The sequence below is a fragment of the Limanda limanda genome, chromosome 19 (genome assembly GCF_963576545.1).
Source record: "Limanda limanda chromosome 19, fLimLim1.1, whole genome shotgun sequence".
Taxonomy (NCBI): Eukaryota; Metazoa; Chordata; class Actinopteri; order Pleuronectiformes; family Pleuronectidae; genus Limanda; species Limanda limanda.
The window spans coordinates 18,429,055-18,452,901 of NC_083654.1; the positions used below are offsets into that span (position 1 = coordinate 18,429,055).

The window sequence follows — 23,847 nt, forward strand, 5'->3', positions numbered from 1 at the left end:
TGCGGGTTCGCAGCGGCCGAGCCCCGGTGACCGGAGGCCCGCAGGAGAGGCTGGCCGGGACGGGGAGGTTCATTTCATATTTCATGTATTTTTTTGATTGTTTACCTGGATGTGCGATTCCCGACTATCCTAGCTCGTTTTCAGCTGAAAATGCTGGCGCTTCCCGTCACATGATCCGGGACATCCTATCAGGTTGTGTGATCGCGCTGGGAAAACGCAACCGAGGAGGATGATGCTAGCGACACGTATGTTTTGATTTCTGCAGGAAAACGACTTTGAAATATTCCCCCTTGTGTCCTTTTATCTTCAAGACCTCCTGTCTCTGCGAGGATCTGATGGTTCTGTGTCAACCATCAGGACCAGGGGACAAACACACCACAAGGAAATGGACTCACGTATAGATTTTTATTGCAAAAACACACAAAGACTTGACAGGAATGTGTGGCTGGTTGTGTTCTTCCCTTCTTGGGGGATTGATGGGTGTCAACACCACGTAGGAACATGAAGGGTAAAGACTCCACCAGGCCCAAATCCTATTTATAAGATCAAATAAATGTGTGTAACTGGGGAGTCAGATATCACACTAGGAAATGAAGACTGTAGTTTTTTTTATTTCTTGCATGTCGGTGATTTTTTTCAAACAGGAGAGTATTAAATGCCGGTCCCAGGGCCGTCATGCAGGAGAAAGCATCTATTCATACATAAAAAGTCATAATGCATTCGTCTGCAAAGTGTTCATTTTTATTTATCTGGTCAACATCTGGAGTCACTGTCAGTTTTTCTCCTTTTCTTTCTTCTCATTTCTTCTTCTCTTCGTCCTTTTTGGCGGCGTCTGGCTTGTTTCCTGTCTGGGAGGCCAGGGAGCCCATGGCGTTGCGGATGGCCTCGTTGTTCGGGTCGACGCCGGGGAGGTTCTCCAGGACGCTCTGAAGAAACTCCGGGTCTTGCATCACATCGTAGTCGTCTTCCTCCTGTTCAATTACAATAAAGGATCAAAATCAGTTGGGTCCATTGAGTCCTCTTTGAGGTTTTAACATCTAATGGGTCCAGGATGTGGCCGTGTGTCTCATGTCAATCAATCAATCAAATTTTGTTTGTATAGCCCATATTCATAAATCACAATTTGTCTCATAGGGCTTTAACAATGTGAGTTATCCTCTGTCCTTAACCCTCAACAAGAGTAAGGAAAAACTACTAAAAACCCTTGCAACCCGTGCAATAGATGTCAAGTGTAGGAAAACATCAAGATAAAGGCTTTTAGCAGCAATGAGGTTAAACATCTACTATATTTCAAGCAGTCCTGCTGCAATCATAGTCTATCATGTGAAGGTAAACATGTGTGAATTTATTAATATATGAATTATATCCTCATTTTTAATAGGAAACCTCAAATTATGTCATTCCTGTATGTAAAAATGCTTTAAGTTTTCACTGTCTCCTCCATTTCCCTAAACAATGCCATGAGTTGTAATAAGATCTGTAACAAACCCCTTATAACACACCTATTCCACCCAAAATGTCATCCACTGCTGAATGTCTTATTACACTTGTAAAAATTCTCAAAATTGTCTCCTTGTTCATTTTAAGATATGGATGTTTCCTTTTAAAACTCTGGTTCTGAAGTCGTACCTCACTTTTTTCTTTTGACATTTTCATGTTCAGTCTTGTGATTATTTATATGAATGATTCAACCAGGGACTTTTCATCTTCATCTGACCACGAGACTCAAAAGTATAAGCTGTGTAAATAATGGATGGATGGATGATGACTCACCTTGGCTGATTCTGTAGTGTCCATGGCGGCTCCTGTGTCCATTTCACCATACTCTGTTCACAGAATAAAAAAATCTTATTAGCACTATTTTAATAAACACATATCAAGAGCATACATGTGCACGATAAGCAAATGGAACTCACCTCCACCGGCAAGAGACATCTGCATGGCGTATGCGATCTGCTCCTCCTCCGTCATGCTGCTGAAGTCAGGAAGCACCGCGGCACCAGTCTCAGGCTGAGAAACTGACATCTTCAACAAGGCCTCCTCTGACTCTGCGTGAAAACAAATCAAAATTCAGTTTAAGGCTAAAAATATAATCGAATTAAATCCAAAAACATTATTAGAATCCTTATTGTCACTTAGGTGAAGTCAGCTCTCAGATTACCATCTGCAATGGGTGTGGTCACGCCGGCATCGGCTGCAGAAGCGACAGCAGCTCGGCGGGCGTCTTCCTCCTGCCTCTGTCGCTGCTCCTCCATCGATACACGGAGGGCCTAAAAAATGCATAAGAGATGAAGTCAACATGTCAATCATGGGATTTTAGTCTTGATACTAGGGACGGGAATCGGCAGGGACCTCCCGATACGATACTATCACGATACTTAGGTGGCGATACGATATGTATTGCGATTCGATATTACGATTTCCTGGGATTTCTTTTGGTTATTTTTTTTTTTTTTAAATACTGGACCATGGAAAAATGTTGAATCATACCTTCAAATACAACAGTCAAATTCACTTAGAGCTTTACAAGTTTATTTCAAATATTAACATTAACTTAATGACTGCCGGGAAGCCAATAGAGAAAATAAATAAAAATGTGCCCTATTATTGTATAGCTCCTGTCAACTGCACACAAACTGACAGATTAAGAAATGTATGCCACTTAGGCTACTTTTAAACAATAAATAAAAGGTTAATTAAATAGAATGAATAAAAGTTTACTTAAAATATAAACTTTGAAATAAACAAAAAGTAGGCTATTGTTGTTTGCATGTAGGCGATGCAAAGCTAGTGCTTGGGTATGTTTAGATTCTTCAAAAACAAGAGCTGGTCAACATGCTCTGGGGTGATGTTGTTCCCCCCGTATAAACCATTAAATATGTTATAATATATACAATAAAAATTCTTTTTTTTAATATCGATTTGGGAGGCAGCATGGCGATTTATTCACAAGAATCACGATTTGTAACTGAATCGATTTTTTCCCCCATCCCTACTAGATACTGCAAGTATTTCTTTATTGATGCCATTTAAGTGCCCTACTATGTCATCTGCATCACATTGTTTATATTTTTCTGTGTAGATCAGTGGATTCTAACCTCAGACTGGTTCCTTGGAGCCAACACATGTATTTGCTATGTAAACAGTAACTTCTAACATTGACTCATGATGTTAATAGTTCTTATATTGCTTACCAGTGCCAGCTCTGGATCAGCACTGGGATCCACACCAAACTCAAAGTCACTGGCACCAAGACCCATCAAAGCACCGCTTTCACCAGCCAGGATGGGAGAGGAGATCAGTGCATCAGCCAGACTGGGCCCCGGAGGGACGGTGACCAGATGGGAGCCCGTGCCCTCTCTCCCATTAAGAGTATTTATGAAAGCCGTCAGCTTCTCTGTATTCAACTCCTAAATAAAACAGTTTAAGAAAGATGGTAAGGGCAATGGAAAACACATTTTATAAATACATACAAGTGTCAGATTCACAAACATTCTATAAAATTCAAAGCAAGATAAAACAATTCTCTGTCTGACAATCACTCTGTCTTACAACAACACAAAGGGATTCCTCACCTCTTCTCCAAAGTTGACAATATCCACATTCACTTTCTCTTTTTTCAAGCGCTTTGCCATCTTCACAAGCTGCAGAAGTGACACGTTGGGAGAGAAGCAGTCAGAGATAAAGAAAGAAACAACACATAACAGTCATGTAGACAGTGGGACAGATTGTCAAACCTATTGTGTATCATCAATAGGAAAAACAACATTTATCTCTGGTACAAAATATGATACAAGACTTCAAACTCACATCTTTTTCACTATCCTCCACAGGACTCCCAACAAAGGCAATGATCCTCATCTTGTGGTTTTTTCCTTGTCTGTGTTTAAGGGCCAGCTACAAAGGAAAAAAAAAAACATCAAACATATCAGAAATAGGGCTTCACAAAATCGGCGACAACAATGGATTATAAATCAGGAACTGTTACACACGTGAGCCACTCTGATGCCCGTGCAGAAGGTGATATTTCCTTTGGGCTGGATGGCGTGGAGCTTGGACAGGATGCGGCCGGTGTCCGGCGTCAGCGTGGTCAGGACCTCGCAGTTACTGCATGAAAACAAGAGTCGGTGTTACAGCAGTACTGACACATCCTGTTGTTGACATCATGCACAACAAAAAAAGTGTATTCAGCGCAGCAGCAATTACTACTTTGTTGACAAAAAATAATAAATAAACAGCAACAAATAATAACAAATAGCCTTATTCAGGGTTCATACACATTTTGACCAATGGATTTCCATGACTTTTCAACAACTTTCAAATTTCCATGTCCAAACATTTTGTGAAATCTCGGTGTATACATGAAAAAGTGACAAAATGTAGTATTTAAACTAACAATGAGAATTCCAAGGCATACAGTATACCTTATAAATACGCTCACATACGAACTCAGTTAGTATGAGAGCGTATGCCTGCTTATATTTTGAGCGTATTTCTTTAAAAGCATATGAATTATTTAAAACTCAGCGTAAATGAACAACATGAAAATATGAATTTAACAAATTTCCATGACTTCTCCAAAACTTTTGGGATTTTTTTTTTTTCCCAGGACTTTTCCAGGCCTGGAAATGCACATTTTACAATTTCATGACTTTTCCAGGTTTTCCATGACCGTAGGAACCCTGCTTATTTCTTTGTTGTTCTGATCAAACAAGATATCTGGAGACGTCAGCTTGGTCTGTGGGGATTTCTCACTACACTATTATTCATGCAATAAAAGTCACATTAAGTCAGCTATTTAATAATCATTCTGTGCTGGCTTAATTGGAGTAAATTCGTTATTTCACACTTGTGTTTATCTGTTGATGTACAGTAGATTCTCCATTACAGATGTGTGTCCATGGAAAGTGGCCACCAGGGTTCATACACATTTTGACCAATGGATTTCCATGACTTTTCCATGACTTTTCAACAACTTTAAACCAAAATTCCATGTCCAAACATTTTGTGAAATCTCGGTGTATACATGAAAAAGTGACGAAATGTAGTATTTAAACTAACAATGAGAATTCCAAGGCATACAGTATACCTTATGCATACGCTCTCATACGAACTCAGTTAGTATGAGAGCGTATGCCTGCTTATATTTTGAGTGTATTTCTTTAAAAGCATATGAATTATTTAAAACTCAGCGTAAATGAACAACATGAAAATATGAATTTAACAAATTTCCATGACTTTTCCAAAACTTTTTTTTTTTTCCAGGACTTTTCCAGGCCTGGAAATACACATTTTACAATTCCATGACTTTTCCAGGTTTTCCATGATCGTAGGAACCCTGCTTATTTCTTTGTTGTTCTGATCAAACAAGATATCTGGAGACGTCAGCTTGGTCTGTGGGAATTTCTCACTACACTATTATTCATGCGATAAAAGTCACATTAAGTCAGCTATTTAATAATCATTCTGTGCTGGCTTAATTGGAGTAAATTCATTATTTCACACTTGTGTTTATCTGTTGATGCACAGTATTAAATAATAGTGGTGGGGGGAAAAATCGATTCTGTTCAGTATCGCGATATTTTGCGCCCGCGATTATATCGATACTGTAGCACAAAGTATTGCAATATTTTAAAAAATAAATAATAATTTACATTTTTTTAAATTTACAATTATATATGTAACAGCCCCTGGCAGGCAAAGCATGACGAGGAGAGTTTCAGAGTTTAAAAGATACCTAGTGTGTATGCGGAAAGGATGTTCTCCACTGCAGGAGATATAGTAACGGCCCAGAGGAGCACTTTAACATCTGAGCATGTTGACCAACTCCTTTTTCTGAACAAAAATGCCAATATTCCCAAATGAATTTAAAATTTTGGGTCATGACCTTGCAGGTCTCAATTTGATTGAAGCTCTAGGTTACTCTTATTTATATGACTGAGCTCAGTGTTCATGTGAGAGGTCTCCTATTCAGAAAATAATTACAAAGGTCCTGTGTCTTGAATGTTCAAGGACAAAGTTTTTGCACTACCCTTTCTTAGTTTTTGCACTTCAGTTAATGTGTAGAAGACAATGTTGTTCACAGAATTAAATGTGACATTTAAAGTGAGTTGAGCAGTCTTATTTTCCTCATTTTTTGTAATGCCTTTGAATAATATGGGGGACATGAAGGTGAACGTTTTGTTTGATGAGGAGATTAAAACGTACTTTGCCATGGTGATGAGGCCCACGTTGTTCTCTGGGTTGCTTCGTGTTTTGGAATGACACACGATGTTGACCGCATCCTGCTGCGCCTGAAGCCTCGTCGGCAGGAAGTCTCCATTCCTCATGTATTCACTGTTGTCCACACTGAGGAGAAAACAAGTTCAGTAAAGTTGGCAAGACATTCACAGATTCGGACTTCCCGGATCAATACGTCTTAAGCGAAACGTTGTTAAAGCACAAACGCTGCATAATTCCCACCGTAGTAATGTGGACAATGGGCTACTACAGGCGAGTTTTTATCAATATGAGTCGTCCTGCGTGATGGACACATAACATGGGTGTCTATGTACAGCTTGCTGAGAAACGAGTGCGCAGGGACTGTCTACAAAGTGCAACACGGAAAAGATACAAAAATATTCAATAACCTCACTGTAATACTGTATATTCTCACCAAAATCATGTCACAGGTCCAGTGAGTCCTGCTGACTATGCTACACTACAAAGTTTAAAAAAATGTCATTTATCATAATTTTGGGAAATATTTTAATGAAGATTATTCAATAGCTTCACTGTTATACTGTACATTTTCACCAAAATCACTCCACAGGTTCAGTGAGTCCTGTTGGCTATGCTACAGTACAACAAATTCCACTCATCACTGAGCTAGCCTGCTAACATTAGCCAACATGATTGTCAACCTTGACCTCGTTCGGCCCAGTAGCTCATTTTCATTGATGACGCAACGTCCTCTTCGTCACCAGCTCCCCGGGGAAGGGGCTTCCTCGCCGGGGAGTTGGTGAACGAGCTGGCGGTCCAGATCATAGATGGTTCAGATTGAGGATGTTAGCAAGGGAAGCTAACGTTAGCAAGCGGTGTCACCACTGTCGCTCGTTGTAAACAACTAAATATTTAAGGTTGTCAGTTCAATAATCAGCTCGAAGGAACGTAACCGCGAATGATGATACTTAAAAACGTGGAGAATTGACGAAATATTGAATAAGACAGGAGATGTGAGCTACTTTTAGCCACAATGACTCAGCCGTCGGTCGACATCGCGTTAGCCTACTCCTAATCGGCCATTTATTTGACCAGTTTCCGGGTTATTTCCTCCAAATCCCGCTCTGAGGACAACATAGTTACAATTAATAAACAACGCCTCTTCGTGTGAACAGATATCGGATCAAAAACCACAGGAAAAACCAACTTAATCCAGCTCTTACCAGACCATGGTACTTTCCAGCCCCATTTTGGAAACTTCTTGTTGCTCTCTGTCGTGATGTCGCAAGCTCTCCCGCTATTGGGTGAAGGCTGAGCAAGGTGACATCTGATTGGTCAAGATTTTGGTTTCCTGTGATGTCTTTATAAATACAATGTATCATGATCCCATCGTCCACTTCTTTGATCTTTTTTCCTTTGAAGTGTTTATCAAGCTTATGGTGATAATTTAGGGATCTGGCAGTTAAATTCTCACATTTATAAAAACTGCAATTTTGTTTTTATCTGAACAACCTTTGAAGGGTGTCACTGTCAACTAGTGCATTTTTTTTTTTTTTTTAATATTTATTTACAATTATATATGTAACAACTGGCTGGCAAAGCACGACGAGGAGAGTTTCAGAGTTTAAAAGATACCTCGTGTGTATGCGGAAAGGATGTTCTCCACTGCAGGAGATATAGTAACGGCCCAGAGGAGCACTTTAACATCTGAGCATGTTGACCAACTCCTTTTTCTGAACAAAAATGCCAATATCCCCAAATGAATTTAACATTTTGGGTCATGACCTTGCAGGTCTTAATTTGATTGAAGCTCTAGGTTACTCTTATTTATATGATTGAGCTCAGTGTTCATGTGAGAGGTCTCCTATTCAGAAAATAATTACAAAGGTCCTGTGTCCTGAATGTTCAAGGACAAAGTTTTTGCACGACCCTTTCTTAGTTTTTGCACTTCAGTTAATGTGTAGAAGACAATGTTGTTCACAGAATTAAATGTGACATTTGAAGTGAGTTGAGCAGTCTTATTTTCCTCATTTTTTGTAATGCCTTTGAATAATATGGGGGACATGAATATATCGCAGAATCGCAATACTATTGAATCGTCACATTTTTGCCAATTCCCACCCCTACTGTCAACACACCAATAAAAATGAATTTGGGTTTCTTTTTCACCAAACAGACAAAGTTGAAGATCTATATAATGAAAAATAGTCAAACGAAGGCTGCATGGGTTTTCTTTTTCTTTAATAACTTCAGGTATAACTGTACAAAAACATGACAACCACCAAAAGAGCAAGGAAATGTGTAATTTCATATTCTGTGAAAAAGGCACTGCTCTGATCCCCGTTTACAGACATGCACACACTTTATCATAGCAATTCAAAAGTGTATGGGAAATGATGCAGGGAGATTCCCTAATTGTTAAGATAAAAACCATAATCATCACAAAGTGTTCACACTTTAACATTGAATGCCTCAGTCACAGGGTTGTTGTGCTTAAGAAAAGGTGCATTTTCAATCCATCTCCACCATTAATACACATTTTCGAATCAAGAGAAATATATGTAGTAATAAATACTAGGATAAATATGAACATAATTGGTTCAAGGGCATAGTTTCACTTTTATTTGTTGGGAGTGAGCAGTGTGAGACGGTAACATGTGCCAGGCAGAGTGGAAAAACACCTCATACGTACAATTTAAAGGTTGACTGAAAATGCCCAAATGATGTTTATTAATCACATCTCGGTTGGAAAATTGTCAATTCACGTAGAGTATTGCACAGTATATTCATTCACATATACACATAGTATGGTTTACGTTACCAAACCATTAGATCATGTTAAAACACTGCACAAAACAGTTTTTAGATCACCAACAGTAATGCCATCAGTTTTAGTTTACAAAAAAGCAGACAAACAGTTTTGCCTGGTTTCCTTTTCAACCGTCAGGCATCCATCACCACATATTCCAAGTGAAAAGTTGTCACAACCATTTGTGATTCTAGAAAACCCATCTCACAACACTCACACAACCGGCTGCGCTCACCATGAGTTCACCGGTCCAACTGTGAGCTTGTGCACATGACACAGGTTTTTTAAATTACAAGCCAATCACACACAGCATCACCAAATAAACAACAGGGAATTTAATAAGAGAAGCGCTGAAAATCTCTGTTACTGTGTGGAAAATTCAACAAGACATTTTCTATAAACACTGTCATCAAAATGAAAAATAAACTGCGAGTACTGTTTAAGAAAATACTAAATACACCACTTGAATACAAAAAGGAGGAAAAGGAATGAATCACAATCATACAATAAGGTCGATACTTAATAAATCAGTGTGGAAATTTAAAGGCTTTCAACTCTAATCTGCAGCCTTGACTAGAATGTAACATGTGTATAATCCATGATATATATACTTAATGCATAGTTGTTGTTTTACTTTTAGCAGCCGGCGACAGGAAATAGTGAAAAAACACAGTGCCACCCAAGTGTATAGATCAAATATCCAGAAGTACAGTTATATCTCTTACCACCCTGGTTGTTATGGACATATAAACTCAGATTAGGACAACACTTGCTAACTCATAGAACTGAGAACTGACCTGAACACGTGTGTAAATCTTTCTACGTTGTCCTGGAATATATGTTGTAACGTTAAAAACAACACTAGCTACAAAACTCACTGGCTTAAAGGTGGCAGTTGTGTCTGAAATGCTCAAGCTATTTATTTCCCTGCACATCAGCATGTCCTCTTTATCTGCAGATCTGAAACTGCTGCTGGTTTTGTCTTAATGCCTTGTCTCCCTGTTATATGCACTTGAGTTGTTAGTTTGTTAGATGGATATTAAGTACTGTCCCTACCTAACAATGCCCTGCTGGTACCATTTGTTTGCAGGGTGGGGCACTGTGTGTACTGTAAACACTTCCTATTAATACATACATTGCCGGTATCATAATAATGAAAGTAAAACAAAGTGATTGTAACGCGATTTTGTAATAAAGTCGTCCTGTGCTCTTTGCCACTTGATTAGTGAGGTTGTCGGTCTCATTATTACTAACTGCTCTTTCCAGGGTTGGTCAGAGGCCTTAGTTACTATGGCAACCACTAAATGAGAAGACGAAGTTCGCTCCTAGCTGACTAACTCGGTAATTCATGAGACAGGCACAAGGCTTCTGTTTGTCATCCGAGAATCAGTTTGTTGGTCACATTTGGTCATAAACCGTCTACACACTTAACCTGAGACTGAAATCAGATCGTACCGTGTAGAAGTATCTAAAAAAACGTCCTTTAAAAGTAAAAATAACAGTTTGATCAGAACACGAGAGATGACATTTGGGAATCACAGTCTCGACAGAAGAACAGGTCGGTTAAAAACTGCAGGTTGAGGATCACAGATCTTTTCCAGCACAGTTTGCATTTAGAGTACACTGAAGAAACCTCACATTAATATGTATGAAAACAGCATTAGCTTAAAAAAAATAAACCCTTTATTCAAAATTGTGTTCCCAATCCAGATAATATAGTTTTGTGTTAAAGTCCCTGTATCAAACATTGGGTAGGAACAGCAGTCTGGTCTTTATTCTCATAAAGAGTCAGGTGTGCATGAGGATGTGCAACAATGTGGTAAATACAAATGAGGAATCAATTCCCCAAACTAGATAATGGATGTGAAATAACTGGGATTAAATAAGGAAATCATGTTCTCAAATAAGCCCTCGAGTTAAACTCTACACCGTACACGTGCTTAGTTGAGAAAATCTGTGCCATGAACCATCTTTGGTTGAGGCATTTCTCATTTCATTAGATGAATAATAGCAGTCAATAACCAGAGCATTAATATACCAACAATTATTAGTGTCAGAACATGACCAGATACTAACATGCTCCTCCCATGTTGAAATTTGGAAAAGTGCAAAAGTATAAACAAAAAGATCCCATTTGTTTCCCCCTTTTCCAGTTTAGGTACCTCAAATCCCACAAAGGGGCGTTGTAACATTTCATCCATGTTCATAACATCCTCCAAGCTTGATCAGGATTTATTTCAATCTCCCCGCATTTATACCTGCAAACCAAAAGCAACGAACCTGGTTAGAAAACCACCTGGCGTTAGTAGAAAGTGTCACAGAAAAACCAGAGAAGTTCAAGAAAATCAACCTACAGAACATTTGCTTGTGTGAGGAGTTATGTCACTGAGAGCGATTTCACCCTCAGCACCAAAACTTTCTTCGAGAGACGAAGCCGGAGCTCTGAAAACAAGAAACAGAGGAGTGAATCAAAAAGGTGTCCAGAAAGACTTAAGGACATTTTAATTAAGTTTAAATTTTCACCTAATAATTCATGATTTTTGCCAATAGATATCCATTTTAAATATGTTGCACTGCTGAATTCATGCTGAGCTTCCAGAGGTTCTGGTTTAGGAACATTTTTGCCAATGTGTCATACTGTACGGCCATAACTTCCAGTCTGTGTACCAATTATAACAGGTCTACGCCTGAAACACTCGCACTCTGGTTAGGTGTGGCCAATAGCAGCGTGAACACATCCTGGTTCTAAAAAATGGAAGTTAAGTACTTTTAAATCCAGCGATTTTCTTTGGATCTCTCACTAAAATACTAATCTTCATGTCCATTTTTCTCTCTTACCTCTTGGGGGTGCTGCGCTCCATAGCTTTACTCAACATGCTGTTTAAATCCACTCCGACTGACCTGCATGTGTCTTGGGAGTGAATCCCAGGAGTGGTTGTGGGAGTGAAACCAGGGTTTTCCAAGGAGGAGGAGCCCGAGGAGAATGTGGCATCGGCAGCGTTGCCAGCAGCATTGCTGGGTGGGGAGGCCTTCGGGAGGAGGTCAGGACGATCTGACGCCATTACTGTACGAAGAGGGCGGAAAAACTGTTAGTGCTGTGTTATGAAAGAAGAAGTCCACAGGCTGATACATGCTCTCTGTGGTTAACAGTGCACATTCATTTAGTTCATTGGCTGCAGTTGAAACCCCACAGTTCCCCTGTTTTCCTGTATTTACAATTGTCTCCATCGGTTTCATCTCTGGTGTCAGAGCTGCCTTGACGTTGGAAGAAAGCTGGCTGGCTGCTGCTGCTGCTGATTTGTGTCGAGAGAAAAGGCCCAGAGCCCGCTGGTTTTCTCATAGGAACATGGGTCACTGCACGCCGCTTCTTAGATGGAGAGCTCTTCACTGAAGAGAAAGAAAGGTGTTCATTAAGAGAGACTGACATGATCTCTGCATGCTCATCGACAGATTGAGTATATACAAACATGGGATCTTCCTGAAGACTGTGTTGCACATGAACTTCTGAAATCGCTCTGCATAGAAGCCCGGTCTGTGCACTGACACAGTATCCTGAAGGAAAGGAACGATTACAAGTTGACATCTGTTGTTTTTTAATTTCAAACACTATAACTGAGGCTGGGAGAGGAATCTTACCCCATCGTGAACCAGAGCTTTCCATCCGTGCTCAAGCCTCTTCGCCAATCTGAAAATCAAGAGCAGATTACTTGCAGAAGTTCGGTGGTCGGACACGTGCAGTTCCACATGATACATTGACAGTCGAGACACATTCAACTGAAATCCACTTCGAACTTGCATTTAAAGAACAAACAGACCTAGGTGTTGCCTCAGATAGTGAATGTGATGCATTTCCACTGCATCACATTCACTTTCTCAGTCTCACCCAGGTGGAGGACAGCTGCACTGCTACCATGCTGCCTTTACTGTTGGGTTATGTATGCACTGTGTGGGTGTCCGAGACTGAATGAGTAGTTTTTAGACAGACCATTTCGTATCTGCGGTTTACCTGTAGGACTGCAGAATGTCAATGATACCAATGTACACCAGCAGCCTTTCGCCTTTTAAGTTCCGTGCTGGTATTCCTCCAGTTCTGTAAAATAAAACAAAAAAGAAAAACCCAATTTAGGCCTCAGTCATACCGCTCTGTAAAAAAATTGATTGTTGCCTCACAGGGTGATTCTCTGGCTACAGAATCCCTGACACTCACTGGTCCTCAGTGTCCTGTGACCCCATGCTCCCTGACTCGGCCTGGATGGCCTCTATAGCAGTGCTGTACAGGGACTTTTGGCCTAGTGGCCTCCGCTGATCCATGGCCGCTGCCCCGGCCTCTTCGCTCAGCTGCTCTCGACAGGCCAGATCTACATTGTGGACTCCCACCAGGAGGCTGTAGTCCATTATCTTGAAACTCTGCATGAGCTGAAAGGAAATTAGGAAGACGTTGAATCAGACCAGCGACCGAATTACAGGTGAACTTGAAATGTGGATTGTTGTTGTATGACTGGGAGTTTTAGTCTAAAATGAATTTAACAATATCATGCTTGTTGCATGTTTCTTTAGTTCTCACCAAACAGTCTCTCTGAATGGTCCTGCAAACACCATTGTATTTGTCCGCCTCCAGTAACAGCGCGTCAGGCATGTCCTGCATGAAGTCCAGGTCCTTGTATGTGGGCACAGCCTTGCCCTTCTCTTTAGCTGAGGCCCGTCGCTTATGGGTGGAGCCCTTCAGATCAAACTTGAGGTGCATTTTCACTGCACTCGGGAGCAAATTGTTCATGACTGCAATACGGATGTTTTTACCTGCTGCCTGGACACAGTAGAGTCCATAGAACTTTGGTAATAAGGTGCGCTTGTTCTGGTTCAGGTTCTAACGGAGAAAAGAGGAAAGAGTGGAAATATGAACAGCATTAAACAAGTGTCAGTTTCATCGCCTGGAAAGAGAAATGAGCGGCTGCTAAAGTAAACGGAAATATGCATAGTTGATGAATAGATTGGATAAATAAGTAGATATTCCAAGCCACGAGTAAACATGTTGACCTGTACAATGATGCAGTCAGAAATAAATATCTTAGAGTCTTAGATACTGAACATAACATACAGACAAGCAGATAACATAGAGAAATCTCTTGACATGTATATATTTGTACACAAGTAATTGTATGTCTACTTTTAGTAAATTAACTTTTACTCAAGTTGCGACGTGACCAATCTTCTTGATTAATCATTATGTGTTTTGTCCATTCAAAATTCATAAAGCCCAATTTGACTTTTTCAAATTGTTCAATGGAGCTTACCATAAAGTATCCTGGGAGCAGTTTCTGCAAGAACTCTGCCTCTTTGTGCTGCACTGTCTTAATGATGTATTCATCATCACTGCAGACGTAAAAAAGAGATCCACTGGCTCCAGAGTTCGACAGCTCAATCAGTGGGTCGTTACACAGAGAATACTGAAACCAGAGCAGAGCACAGTGGTTAAATGTGTGAGAGCAAAACCAGGACTTGACGAGAGAAGAAACTATTGGAATCATCAGTATTCTGCCTTTATTTTGTCATGTCACACTTCCCTACTTTCATACTTTCCAGTCATTCATTCAGTCCCTCATTTCTTCTTACAGCTCTTTCCCTTTCTGTAGAGCTTTACTCCCCCGCTAGCCTTTTGAACATTGTTGAACACAAAACATGCTGAGTAATCAAAAATACCATGTAGTCATCAGGCCGGATGCCAAACATCTCCCTGAAGTAGCGGAAAGCGATAGGGGCGTATGTTTTGAACCTGAAGTCCCCATAGTGGTGCGCTGGGGTTAGGTTACTGCCCTCACTGCCAATAAAAGACAAAAGAGTCACAAGATTACACCACATACAAAAGGAGGTCCAGAAAATTAGACACAACATCCAGATGTAAGAATTGAGACATGCATTTAGGCTTCTGTTCAACATTCATGTATCCTTACTTCATCAATATAATCTTATCCTTACCCAGGGAAGAAGATGCTTTCCACCACCTCAAAATCCTGCAGCAGGACGTCTCTCTCAGGTTTTTGGCTCAAGCTGCCCACCGTGTGCGTGATGCCTAACTGGATAGCACCTTGAAGGGCCGATGAGGTCGTCTGGAAGACAGAGAAAAAAAAACATGTATCAAAGGACAAGTTTAGTTTAAAAATAATGTTCAGCATGAATGTATGTTGATGGTGCACGATTTTAAGTCAGTGTCACCTTCTTGTACGTGGTCTCTCCAGTGGGATCAATTCCACGATGGCCGATTGTCTTTTTCTGGGCCTGAGTCATGCTCGTGCTCGGACCCTGTCAGAAGAAACAAGGCAGACTGGAGAATTACAAGAGAAAAAGAATTCACAGAAAGTTTGCTGCAATACGTTTCAAAGAGGAAGGAAAACAGGATGTGTCAGCTAAATATCGGTGAATTCCAAACTGCTCAAGATGAATGCAATGTGGGTTTCCTAATCGACTGGATAACGCCTTTCCTTCAAACACATCAGATTTTTTTCTTACCTCTGGATTCACATTTTTACGAGGCCCAGTCGAATCTGAAGTGAGAAAACGGAGGAAACATATAAATTACACAAGAAATACACAGGGTGGATTGAGTGAATCAAACAAACACAGTTCTCACGCTGGAAACATTAGATATCAAACAAGGCTTGAAAGGATAATACGCTTGTAATAAACTGAGAGTGCAATCTGATACAAGCATGTTCATTAAATCTGAGAAAACCGTCTCCTCCAGAACTGACTAGGACTGATTTCCTACAATATTAAAGTGAGTTCATAAAGCGCCAATACATGTGCTAAACTCTTTCATAAAGTTATGTCCCTGGTAGTGAATATTTAACTTTTAATAGGGAACAAAGTCTAAAAAGAAAAACAAGATAATGGTGTCTGAAGACTCTCTGCTTTCCAAGTTACTTTCATATATTATGTTAATTATTATTGGTTGAGTTGTTTGTTCAGCCAGTAAAAGAGCAGGAGGATTCCTGGGGATAAAAAGTATTTCTTTATAGTTTCTTTGATTTCTGACTGACCCAGAGAGGACTTGAGGAAATTGCTTAATTGCTGGATACTAAATAATGGTTTAATGTATGAAATAAAATCCAGGGCAGTATTATGTAGACCTGACACCTTACTGTATTTTTTATTATTAGTCAAATTACAGTAGCTTCTTGCACATAAGCACAAAACTGAAGATAATAAAGACACACAGGGAAACATGAAGCAAAACGGAAAGTTGGAAATTCCTGCAGTGTCCCATTAAAACCTTTGCTATGTGCTGTGCTGAACCTTTTACTTTTAATGGCCCCATTTCCAGCTGTTCATTTACTCTCAGTTGTAAATTTATCTGATATATCCGTTTAGAAAAATGAGGGTAAATGAAATACTATATAACAATAATGAAACAACAGAGCAACAAACCTATTCCTCAAAAACGATCACTACATTCAGTCAACATACTAAACAGAACTAAATAATAAAAAAGGGAATAATAAACTGATAACTGGGTGTATATAAACATCTGTATATTAACAAAGTTCCACCCAAAAACACACAGGTTTTGTGTTGAACTTTGAATAGTGAATCATCTCTCTCACTGGCCATGTGATACGCTCCTGAGTTTTGGAAAACAAGTTCATCAAACAGGATCAGCTAATAAAGTAAGTCAATGTTGATGTACCTGTGTCGGTGCTGGAGGGAGTCTTCAGATTCTTTACTCGGTCGCCTGTGACAGTGATGACATTTGATTATTATGACATTAATGTGTTACTAGCATTTTACTGTCAATTCTGGTTGAATATCTGACTAATTCATGTAGGGTTTTAATCAGTTTTTGCTAATTGATTAAATAACTTGAAGCAGTTATTGGGTGAATGTAGTGGAGTAAAAAGTACAATCTTTCTCTACGAAATGTATTAAAGTACAAGTACCTTGTGCGTAAGATTAAGGTGAAAGGGATCTATTGGCAGAAATTGAATACAGAATAATGTGTTTTCACTAGATAGATAGATAGATAGATAGATAGATAGATAGATAGATAGATAGATAGATAGATAGATAGATAGATAGATAGATAGATAGATAGATAGATAGATAGATAGATAGATAGATAGATAGATAGATAGATAGATAGATAACTTTATTCATCCCCGAAGGGAAATTAAGTCGTCATAGCAGCCGGTATATTTGAATACAATAAAATACAATACAATAGAATAAAATAAAAAATATTGAGGTAGAAAGAATAAAAACAGAAACACAAGATAAATAGGTAGATAAGGTGTAGTGGCAAGATGATGGTCATAGTACTGATGATATGATGGTAATGATATTGTTAGACAGTATATAAAAATAGTACAGTATATATAGTATATAATATAACATAATATATATTTATATATGATAGTAATTATACTAATATAATAGCAGTATATAGTAATAATGGCAGCAACAGTATATATAATATTAATAGTAAGTATAATAATAATAACATGTACACATGTATAAATATGTGTATATAGACTTATATATACAACGAATATACAGAGAGTATGATATACTATATGATATATAGTAGAGGTATAAATATAAGTATTTGACTATACAATAGATAATATAATATACTATGAGTGTAAGAATATGTAGACAGAGTGTGCAAAAGACAATATTATTGTATAAAATGATATATAATATCAATATGGTTTATATGAACACATATCACATATGATGTGAAGTAAGTGTATATGGAGCAGAGTGTTGTACAGGTACACAGTGCAAGGAGACAGGTATATTTAGTGAAGTTCTGTGATGGTGGCTCTGACAGAGGGAGAGGAGTTGTACAGTCTTATTGCGGTTGGGAGGAACGATTTCCTGTATCTTTCCTTAGAGCAGCGGGGTTGAATGAGTCTAGTGTGTAGGATGTGTTAAATTAACACATTATATCATTTCATATTATATTATACTGCATTACATTGCATATTGCAATATGACACTGTTAACTGTTTTGAATTTCGCTTTTTACTTCACTATATCTTTTATCTTTTATATATTTTTATCAGAAATGTTTATCTCAAAATAAATGTTACTTTGTATAAATATTGGTAAAAAGTGAGTAAATAAGAAGTAAACAGTGAGTAAATATATACTGGTTTCCCATTTTTTATTGCTCTCCTATGCATGTTGTATTTATTGCGTTTTTATGTTTCTATGTTCATTGTTTGCACCAATAACCAGAGCAAATTCCTTGTACGTGTGAACGTACTTGGCAATAAAATACTTCTGATTCTGATTCTGCTTGCTGACTTCAATGCTGCTTTCCCCTCTTACTTTATAATATTGTATTTTACAATTAAATGTAGATAGCCTGTTATATATTTGAAGACCAATGTTGTCTGTATGAATATGAGAATGAAAGAACAAGGAAATGTTTGGACAATCTGAAGTGGTACATAGCTGTTAATATTGAGGTGATATAATATATAGTAATTGTTGATTTTCAATCATGAATACTGACGTCTGTAAATACACACTTAAATATATTTCCCATATTATAACACTCATTCTTGCCAGAAGTGCCTTTTGAGTACTTAATGCTTTATGTACTAATTACTAGCTGATAACGTAATAATCTACATTGTAAGAATTGTTGTTTTCTTCCCTGTAGAATGCCACAGGTTCTCCACAGGTGGTCGATAGAGGGAGTGAATAGAAAGCAGGTACTCACTGCCAGTGTGGCCCTGCAGCCCTGGAGGCTCCTCAGCAGCTGTGGCCATTCAGAGCAGTCACTGGTTCTCAACACTGGTTCCAGGTGAAGCTCAGATCTCCAGCCTCTCCTCGGCAGAGAGAAGACTTCACTGGGTTTGGGTGGAGGAGGAGGCCTGCGAGGGACAAAAGTGTGAATGAAGCTCGTCAACTCAAACCAGTCCTGATGACTTCATGCCACAGGTATTGCCTCCAGCCACGTTGACCTGATGGAGGAGCTGATGGAGGATCTGACCCGGGTTAAACACACACAGTTCTGTGTAATGGAGGCAGGGAAGTTGTTGTTGAATGGCGCTAGCTGCGGTACGTGTTGAAACAGGCCCCGACAACAACAACCAGGATGTGTGGGTTGCGACATTACAACCAAACAGAGGCGAGGTAGCTCAGTGCTAACTCCAACTTTTAACTTTTCTAACTTAAACTTCAAGATGTTTCTAAGTCGATAACTGAGCCGCAACAACACGAACCAAAGTGTTCACTCACCCGGGGAACCTGCGAGGGACTTCTCTCCGTTTGCCTGTGAGAGAGAAAAGTTTTTCTCTATCTGGATAAAACACTTTTTCCTGAAACTAATAAACAAGGAAGCAGTGCGGAAGCGGCTGTTTTGTGCCCAGCTCTGTTAGCAGGAGCTAGCACAGCACTTCCGGTTTTAAAAATCCTTCACAATATCATTACTTGTTAATATCCGTATCTTCCAGCAGTAACTGTATACACTTCCCAAATCATAACAAATCTATTATTTTTATTATATTAATTTATTATATTAATTTACTTAATTTAAGATATTATAGAATGATTGAATGTGTTGTAACATTTATTCTTTTGGCTTAATTGTTGTAGATTTGTCACACAACATCAACACACATCTCAAATTATAACAACATTACAATCATGTTGAAGGAAAACACAAAAGAGTGTATGAGTGTTCCACTTTTATTTTGAAGCCAGACAGGAAGTGCAGTGAAGAAATCTTTAAAGAAAGGGGGGGGGGTAATCTGGAGCAAATTCTAATACAACATTTACATTTACTTTCAATGACATAAATAAAAGTGTTTATTTTTTGGCTTTGTCATTCAGGAATCTGTCACCCTCTCGACTATTGAGTTGTACACTTGTTTTTATTGCATCTGTGAACTTTTTATTACACGAATGGATTGAAAATAATCTAAAAAATTTGTCTCAAAATCACTATTATTTATCTTATTTGAAGTTGCCAAACTGTATAGAGTTGTGTGTTCAGTCATAAAACAGCATGTGAAATCTTCAGTTAAGCTATTAAGAGCTCCTCTGAGCAGCTCAAACAAAAACCTGCAGAAAAGAGTCTAAACTCAGCATTATTTTCCATATTTTTTTAAATTTTGTCCAAATCGATAAAACACACTATTTTTATCTCTACTTTAGCAAGTGCTGAAGGTGAATCCTGGCTCCTCGGGGACGCTGGGAGCAGTGTAGCCTGGTGTCGGGCTGTAGTTTGGGTTTGGCAGCTCGCTATCGAAGCACGTCCACCGAGCGTCTCCTTTGCTCCTGCAGCACTCGTATGCCGCAGTCATGGTAGAATATTCCTCCACACAGAACTGAGACAGAGCTTGTTTCCACTGCAAGAAAAACAACATACTATTGTCTCAAAATCTCAGCTAAAGAAAAAAACACACAAAAGTACTCTTTGATCACCCAGGTAGATCTTTATTGCTTTTATGTACGTGGAGGAAACTTGTCATTTTGGTGAATTCCTGTGTGGAAATACTATATATAGCATACATTTACGTCCATATTTAGTTTTTCTGTTGTTTCAAGTTGTACAATAAAAAATAATTTAAAACTAGGAGCTCACTGCGTCTTGTGTGTTTGATGTAGTTACTAAAAATATGTTGCAGTTTTTTGCATAAAAGGTTGAGATGTTTTAGGAGGATTTCTGGAGACTATGACATAAAATATACGGGAATATGCAGTATATCTGTATACATGGAATACTGTGTATAACAGCACACCATTTTATTATTTTACTCAATCTAAAAAAGTATGTGTATTGACTAGGGTTGCAGAGGGGCGGAAAGTTTCCGGAAACTTTCCATGGGAATATTAAGCTCGGAAATTTTGGGAATTAAAAAAAAAAAAAGTTGAGTTTCAACCCTCCACTGTGCATTCTTCCATCACATGCACAGATAACTCCCAGCATCCTTCACTCTACAGCAGGGCTAGTGAGGCCTGCTGTAGAGTGCAGGACTAGTCAGGTAAGGTTAGATGATATTACTCGGGTAAATATATTAGCATGCTTATTGAGGGTTGTTCATCTGTTCATCTAGCCTATTTGCATTAATTTATCCATCAACCAGACTATTCCAATTGTTTGGAACTATTTATATCTCTGGCATTGCATAGTGTTTTTTTCTCTTGTGTGGAGACATTTCACCCCATCCAATGTAGAAGGAAAGGCTGTGTACATTTGCAAATACTGTGCAAAGACCTGTGTTAAGAATGACACAACGATGCAGAAGCATATAGTCAAGTGCCCAAAGTTTCCTCAGGATTCAAATCAGCCTATGACAAATCAAAATGTTTATATTTATGTCTGTATATGACAAGGTAAATACAGTTAGTATAAATTACCCACAACATTTCCAGTTTTTTCCGGTTAATTCCCGCTAATTCCCATGGAAAGTTTCCAACTTTGAATATTCCCGGAATTTTGCAACCCTAATATTGACAATCAAGTCTGGTTTCCCCACCTCAAACATTACTCGTATTTAAACCCGTGCATCTGTCTGTCATTGTCCTCACAAACACTCACAGCTTGTTGGGCACAGCACAGGATCTGTTGACTGTGCTGTGCCACTTGGCCACTGCAGCACGAATGGAACCACGACTCCAGGCGGTTGATGGCGTTTCCACGGCGTCGGAAGTGGCTTGAGCCGGATCTTGGGAAGAAGCTTGCCGGGTACCTGGGTCGACCCTGACCCTGATGGCAAATGGCAGCCAGGTTTAGGGCCGTGGGACGGGCGGGTGGGAAGGGAACATCAACCTCATCGGGAGCGGTGTTTTGGGTTTCTGTGGAAATACACAGAGGTTAACATCATTTTAATTGTAAGAATATATCTAGTATAAATACTGATTGAATCTAGAAGAAGTTACCAGCCACATTTGTTAATGCTTTAACTTGTATCCATGGTTCTTGGACAATAAAGACAGTTCATGACCCGAGATATATTGATCATATATGAATCCATTCCTCCACAGCTCATGAATAACTTCAGAAAAAACAAAAATGCACCTTTATTCAAGCCGTGAACAAGATCCTGACACATTGACATTTTCTTGGCCCCTAACAGGATAAATACCTTCGTGCAGAGACAAGTAATCAGCTGGTAACTTGGTATCCAGACAGGCAGCGTGAGAAAAAGCCATCAAGTGTAAATACTCAAAGAACCTTAAATTACCTCCAAAATTTGCACCATGAAGAGTCAGAAAAGCCACCATCCAAAGTCCTGTGAGACCTCCGGCTGAAGTCATGGCTGCCCGGCAGTGTGGTAGGATTTTCAAAAGGCAGATTTCTCTCCGGTATCCTCTCCTGTGATGTGACCTGATCAGAAACCAGTATATAAGGGTGAGGGGAGTGAGTGTTTGGGTGAGAAATGCTTGTAAGCGGGGGTGAAACGGGTGAGGAGATAACTTGGAAAAAGAGTTTGATCTCTGATATCTGCTGACATTTGCAACATACCAAACTATTACTGAAAGTTCCCAAGGCCTTGAAAGCACCTCACTGCTGGTGGAATGAGAAGCCAAAGCTGACAGTGAAATGTTTTATCGGGGCACTGACCTGTTTATTAAAACCTGCGTGTTTTCTTTCCCTGAAACTTTTGTTTTTCGGTTAACTCCTTCAAAAACTGTCTGAGTGGGCATCCTGTTATCAGAGAGGATGGTTCACATTCTCCAAACATCTTGTGATGTTTTGACTTTCTGCACATGAGAATGAGGGATGCACTCACTCGATGTCAGTGAATCACTTTCATTATTTTTCACTCCCTTAAATTCAAACAACTCTCACACAATTTTTCCTGCTGTCAGCATTGTTGTGTTTGGCTAATGTTGATTCATTGAATCTCTACTGTTCTCCCAAGCTCTCATAAGAAGAAGGTTTATTTTCTTTGATTGTGTATTATCAAGTTATTTCCACATTTAGAATAAGTTCTTGTATATATTTTTTTGGTCTGTTCTGTGTTGCAGGAGGTTTTTCAGGTGTGTCCTAAATTCCGGGAATATTCAAAGTTGGAAACTTTCCATTGGAATTAACAGGAATTTACGGGAATTAACGGGAATTAACAGGAATAAACGGGAATATACGGGAATTAACGGCAATAAACTGGAAATGTTGTGGGTAATTTATACTTACTGTATTTACCTTGTCATATATATAAACATTTTGTTTTGTCATAGGCTGATTTGAGCCCTGAGGAAACTTTGGGCACTTGACTATATGCTTCTGCATCGTTGTGTCATTCTTAACATAGGTCTTTGCACAGTATTTGCAAATGTACACAGCCTTTCCTTCTACATTGGATGGGGTGAAATGTCTCCACACATGAGATAGTGCATATGGCATTGTTCTGTAGAATAAGATGAGAAAAAAGTTTGTAAAAAAACACTAATGCAATGACAGAGATATAAATAGTTCCAAACAATTGGAATCGTCTGTAAACATATTTTACAATTGATGGATAAATGAATGGAAATAGGCTAGATGAACAGATGAACAATCCTCAATCAGCATGCTAATATATTTTCCCCAGTAATATTATAGAAACTTGCTGCAACCGTAGAAATGAGTCAACACAGACTCATTACATTTAAATCATTCTCACCTATTGCAAAGGTGCTGCTCCAAAGTAACTCATATGTGATTTTATTTGTTAAATATGTGTCCACAGTCCTTGGACATAAGGACAGAGTGCGATTCAGAGTGTTTTCATGATTTGGCCCTCAGAATTGATTTTTAGTGTCTAGAAGGAAAAATCCAAACCCTGAGAGTTCAATTAAACCACCTGTTGCTCACATTCTTCTACATCTGATAAATATCTTTG

General features: G+C 39.0%; 2 protein-coding genes across 2 annotated transcripts; both read right to left on the minus strand.

Annotated features, from left to right (window-relative positions):
* Positions 1–391: 391 nt before the first annotated feature.
* LOC133026127 (26S proteasome non-ATPase regulatory subunit 4-like) lies at positions 392–7,474 on the minus strand. Its single transcript, XM_061092988.1, has 10 exons — positions 7,425–7,474; positions 6,208–6,348; positions 3,993–4,107; positions 3,811–3,897; positions 3,576–3,644; positions 3,195–3,410; positions 2,162–2,270; positions 1,917–2,048; positions 1,774–1,826; positions 392–971 (listed from the first exon to the last, which is right to left on the minus strand). Exons 1-10 carry the CDS (start codon positions 7,448–7,450, stop codon positions 798–800), a joined length of 1,122 nt encoding a protein of 373 aa, XP_060948971.1. The 5' UTR covers positions 7,451–7,474; the 3' UTR covers positions 392–797.
* Positions 7,475–8,425: 951 nt separating this feature from the next.
* Positions 8,426–18,888, minus strand: LOC133026104 (phosphatidylinositol 4-phosphate 5-kinase type-1 alpha-like). Its single transcript, XM_061092961.1, has 16 exons — positions 18,735–18,888; positions 16,692–16,736; positions 15,515–15,549; positions 15,221–15,307; positions 14,984–15,114; positions 14,708–14,825; positions 14,302–14,454; positions 13,575–13,874; positions 13,218–13,426; positions 13,017–13,100; positions 12,647–12,695; positions 12,478–12,562; positions 12,227–12,397; positions 11,849–12,074; positions 11,365–11,452; positions 8,426–11,268 (listed from the first exon to the last, which is right to left on the minus strand). Exons 1-16 carry the CDS (start codon positions 18,781–18,783, stop codon positions 11,263–11,265), a joined length of 1,836 nt encoding a protein of 611 aa, XP_060948944.1. The 5' UTR covers positions 18,784–18,888; the 3' UTR covers positions 8,426–11,262.
* Between the last annotated feature and the right edge of the window lie 4,959 nt (positions 18,889–23,847).